Consider the following 5,180-nt stretch of genomic DNA (forward strand, 5'->3'; position numbering starts at 1 on the left):
AACACGATAAACACTTGAGAGAGACTAGGAAAAGCCGTGTAATCTTTGTAATCATCTTTTGCTCTTGTTTTAAAATAAGAGTAAAAGAAAACAGAGAATGTGAGCGTACAAGAGAGCGCATGAAAGAAAGAGAAACGTCGTCCGTACATCTTATTTAAACGTATCAATGACGTACTTAGATTATGGCTTACCTATGATCTCTTCCACAAGCATAGTTGTATAATATGCTAACAAATTTATAAGTTTTTTGGCAGTCTATATTCTCATGTATTACACTACTAAAATATTTTGTTCCTTCAAAAGCTACTTTATATCTGACAAGGCAATACAAAGATGTAATCGTTATAAGATATTGCTTAATCAAACTTTTCAAAGTACGGATTTAATACCTCATATTTTATATGTATTATACACGTAAAGAACACGTGAGATATGTCCCAACGTTTTAATTTGTTTCCACAAAAATTAATACAAAAGGGGATACTGTAGAGTTATGTATTTCAAACTTAACAATTTGGTGTTGGCCGTACCTTGAGATGCACGTTCTGTTGAAAACGGTGTTCTGTGAAGTGATAAAAAGGGATATGGAAATAATGATTTGTATGATTATGAAACACTTTACGAAGTGCGAAAAGTTCAGATACAGTACGTTCATGTTATACAGATAAAAGTTATTACATTGAAAGAATATATATTATTAATCAATCTATATAATTGTTTTTACTATAAAATCGTTTATTCAGAATATACGAAAAAATTTTGTTATCTTTATTTTGTAATTATCTGAATATAAACGGACGGTAGAGGAAAAATGGACGTAGAGTAATCCTGAACATAGTGAGATTCACGCACCCCCCTTTCTACGTACCATGTTTTCCCGATTGTTTTTACCATATTTAGTGTCGAGAAAACAGTCACGACGGATAATCACGCATAGATAATGTGTGGAACAAGTGTGTCACTCTGTCCGGATTAACCCCCCCCCCCCCATTGCCGTATACGTCCCCTCCATAGTTATTTATATATTTCTAATTTTTCTTTTTAGTAACGAATGATTGAAAAATTACAATTTTAAATTACCTAAAATTACAAACAATACTAGGAAGTTACCTAATAATTAAGCATTATTTCTAATCCCTCTTTCTTCACATGCGCATTACTCAAAATTTATATACAAGGAAAATGAACATGTCGTTAATATCAAAGTTTAATGAGAATTTGATTAGAATTAAATATGAAGAATAATGAATAAGTGAAAAATACAATCTATGTTTCTCATGCAAACAAGTTGCTTTTAGAGCCCGGGAATATATGATAACGTATGCTTCCACGGAGCATTTTCAAAACAAATACATAATTATAAATGTTTAATATAAATATATATGTATATATATACATATACATATATGCAGTTCGAATGAATAATAATGGTGATATAAATTGATATAATAGATGATAACAGTATTCAGTGTAATTACTCCGTGATGGATTTGTGATGAACGATATTTCCAGGCTCCAATTATAACAACTCTCTTCACATTTACAATTTTACTAATGTTTTCCCTTTTTTATACATATACGCAGATTTTGGTTATATAAAACAATAGAAAGGAATATGTCATTAATCACCAATAAGACATATTCGTCTACGAGTCTACGTAACAAGGTGCTGTTGAATAGAAAAACTATCCTTCTCAGTCTATTATTAAACTGGATCCGCATCAGTAAAAAAAGATATTGGCATAATATAATAAAAAAAAGTTACACACTGGGACACATTTTATATCATTTTTACACCTGACTATACCTAAATATTTTTGCTCAGTGTGAATAAAGTTAAATATATTTATCGTTAATTGCTTTAAAAATAATATTAACCCTGTAAAAATATCAAATAACACACAGAAGAAAATAATAATTACACCATTAGATTTCTTAATATTTGTATATTACATAAATTGAAAAAATACTGATATTTGCGATAATACAAAAAAAAAAAGTTATTTGTACTCATAAGATACAGTATAACAGTTTAGTAGACTTAATCATTTAGAAAAATTTTGTCACGCAATAATTTATAACAGTCTGTAAATTTTAATTGGTTGTGTGTAACATGATATTATTTGTCATCTTTCTCTGGTACCAAGAGATTAAGACTGGCATCTGTAATTACTGATCCTAAATGTGTTTCTTCGTCACCACGTATAGATAATGGGATGACGTGAACATTTGTTTTCCTTTCATCCATCATTGCAGCTTTTATCCAATTTGAACTGCTACATTTTATACAACTATGTGAAGGTATTCTATCTAAACTTACAGTTCTATTTCCACAATCTCCACATTTAAAGAATCTCTTCATTGCATCAGTAACACGCAATGGATGCTTTTGCTCTTTACACATTTCAGAAGCAGAAAATGATGAGTACTTGCAAACTAAACATTTAACAGCTTTACAAGAGACTTTATAAGTAGTCGACATTTTCTCCTCCATTCTTTCTTTCATTTCTAACTTATTGAAATATTTCTCCTTCTCTTGTTCGTAAGATTTTTCAATGAGATCAGTATGATTTGATTTAGCATGCAGCATTTCTTTAAATTTATCTGATAGTACATTTTGTTTTTTCGTTATCTGTTCAGAATTTTCTGATTCTCTGGGTCGCTTCTTCCCCTTTTCTATTTTTTCCTCTTTATTTAATCGTGTTTTATTAGGATCCGTAGGTTTAATTTTTCCGTTTTCTTGTATCCATTTAATTGCATTACTCTTAGCTACGTTAATTTGTTTTTTAGTTATAGGTTGTGACAAATCTATTGTTCCTCCTAGGCAACTAATACCTAAACGTGGACTTGATGGAGAAGAAGAAGGTATGCTCAAATCTTTTTTTCTTACATCATTCAGTTTACCAGTATTTGACTTCAATAATGCAGATGATAAATGTACAGGTTGTTCATTTGACGATTGAGATAGTACAGCCGCTTTCCAACCTCTCGATTTGTGTATTTCTTCAAACTTTCTTTTTATTTGTTCTGATGACTCTACTGTTTTGCAAGTTTCATGGTTCATTAGTTTTGTACTAAAGTTTTCAGTCTTCTGACTACCTGAAAGTAGTGCTAAACGTTTGGCATCTCTATCTTCTAGTTTTTTACTTTTTACTGCAACAACAGCTTGAAATTCTGGCATACAATTATTACCATTAAGTGGTTTTTTTTGTGAATTTTTACCTTTTAACATGTCTACTGAAAATTTCTGTGTATTACTATATGCTTGAAGTTCTGCTCTACGAGAGCACTTTTTATATTCTTGCTGAACATGATATACACAAAATTCACAGCAATTAGTATTCACAATGGAATTACATGGATCTCCATTTTTTTTCACTGCTCTACATTTTCCTAAATCCTTGGACTTACCAAGAATCATGATCTTCTGAGAATTATCAGTAGACAGTGTGGCTAAATCAGTACTGTCTCTTGATTCTAAGATATTAGGATTAAGAATACTTATCACAGTCCCAACAGTAGTTTTCCAAAATGTTTTATATGCACTATTGAACATAAAAACACATACTGTATTTATGTTCTCAGATAAATCACTTAGTTTCCATATTACATATGAACTTCCTTTTTGAGAAGTTTTTGTTGGAGATTTACTTACTAGTACCCCTGCAATTACCCAATCGCTGTCTAAGTTCCCTGAATTAATGTGAAATTTAATTTTTGACACTGTTACTGGCATTTTACCATTCATGCGTGTCTTTAATTCTGAGGAAGACACAGTCGGAGTAACAATTCTCAATCCAAAGAATGGATCACTGTAAACATCTTTTGATATAGTATTGTTATTATTACTAGTTGTATTTACATTTGTACTTTGTTTTTTAACACTAAAGTCATAGGTTTTTGAACTGGTTTCATGAGGCAGTGGTGTACTCTTACTTTTCTTAGCAGTTTCTTTCTTTAACAAAGATTTTATATCACGACCATAGTTAGAGTATTTTTGTTCCTCAAAGTAGCGCCTATCCTCATCATCAGAAGAATCAATATTATCATCATGAACTTCACTCTTATTTTTCTGATTTACTGACTTGTTTTCATTGCTTATTTCAGGTATATTATCTAAGAAATTAAAATCCAATTCTTTCAGTGTTGCAACTTTTGATGGTGGTTCCTGATTTTCTTCTGTGTCGCCATTAGCTAATAAATCATTTAAAAGATCACCTACATCGGAATCGCTGTCATTATCCATTTTAAATTCCTGAAAGTAAATTATACATTGTAGAACATTTAAAAGTAAAATTACTGTACGTTCAATTTTTTAAATGAATCTAATTAAATAATCATCTATTAACCCTTGAAAATTATACTTACAAATTTTTTTATACTACTCACGTAACAAAGATATAATGTTAATTGCTAAAGAAAATTTTAATTTCAAAGATTCTATCTATTAACACTCAATATCTCGCCTGTATTATCAATAGTAAACATCAGGCCATTCATCCACGGCGATACGCATGCGGTTTACTTTTAGCCATTTTCCCGCCGTTTCTTACCATTGAGAACTATTTGGCTTTATTAACGAACTCAAGGAGCTGACCTGCCCTCTAGTGGAAAGACATAGAACTCGTTCTGAGGGTATAAGCAAGATTCAAACACTGTGGTGACAATGGAGTTTATATTGAAGTATATTACAAATCAAATCAGAAAAAGCAGTCTAGAAGAAGGGCCTTCTATCACATGGTCTCGGGAATTATTAAAATTTATGTCAAATTAACATTCAATTTAACATTTATTTCTGTACATGAAATAAATTTACCAAGTGGTAGGAGGCCTTTCTTTTACACCACGTTTTCCCCTAATGGAAGCCGAGTTAACTCGTGGGTGTACCCTCACAAGCAAACTCGGCTACCACTAGGGGAAAAAGTGATATAAGGGAAAGACCTCTTACCATTTGGTCCTGGAGTTACTGAAATTTATGCCAAATTAATATTCAGTTTAACATTTATTTCAGTATTTGAAATAAATTTATCAAGCGATAGGAGACATTTACTCCTACGTTACTTTTCCCCTAGTGGAAGTGAGTTTGCTCGCAGGTGTACCCTCGCGAGCAAACTTGGTTTATGCTAGGGGAAAATGTGAGGTAGACGAAGGGCCTCCCAGAGCCTGCTACGATTTAGTTT

The 5,180-nt window shown here is 31.4% G+C and overlaps 1 protein-coding gene across 1 annotated transcript; it reads right to left on the bottom strand.

Annotated features, from left to right (window-relative positions):
- Positions 1-2,107: 2,107 nt before the first annotated feature.
- LOC107192141 (protein MCM10 homolog) lies at positions 2,108-4,534 on the bottom strand. Its single transcript, XM_015581339.1, has 2 exons — positions 4,369-4,534; positions 2,108-4,255 (listed from the first exon to the last, which is right to left on the bottom strand). The coding sequence occupies exon 2, from the start codon at positions 4,244-4,246 to the stop codon at positions 2,120-2,122; it is 2,127 nt and encodes a 708-aa protein (XP_015436825.1). The 5' UTR covers positions 4,247-4,255; positions 4,369-4,534; the 3' UTR covers positions 2,108-2,119.
- Positions 4,535-5,180: the final 646 nt, after the last annotated feature.

Source organism: Dufourea novaeangliae, unplaced genomic scaffold (genome assembly GCF_001272555.1).
Source record: "Dufourea novaeangliae isolate 0120121106 unplaced genomic scaffold, ASM127255v1 scaffold303, whole genome shotgun sequence".
NCBI classification, from domain to species: domain Eukaryota; kingdom Metazoa; phylum Arthropoda; class Insecta; order Hymenoptera; family Halictidae; genus Dufourea; species Dufourea novaeangliae.

What these genes read in the sequence shown, in the direction of transcription:
- LOC107192141 (XM_015581339.1), bottom strand. Translation starts at nt 4,246, where the DNA reads ATGGATAATGACAGCGATTCCGATGTAGGTGATCTTTTAAATGATTTA.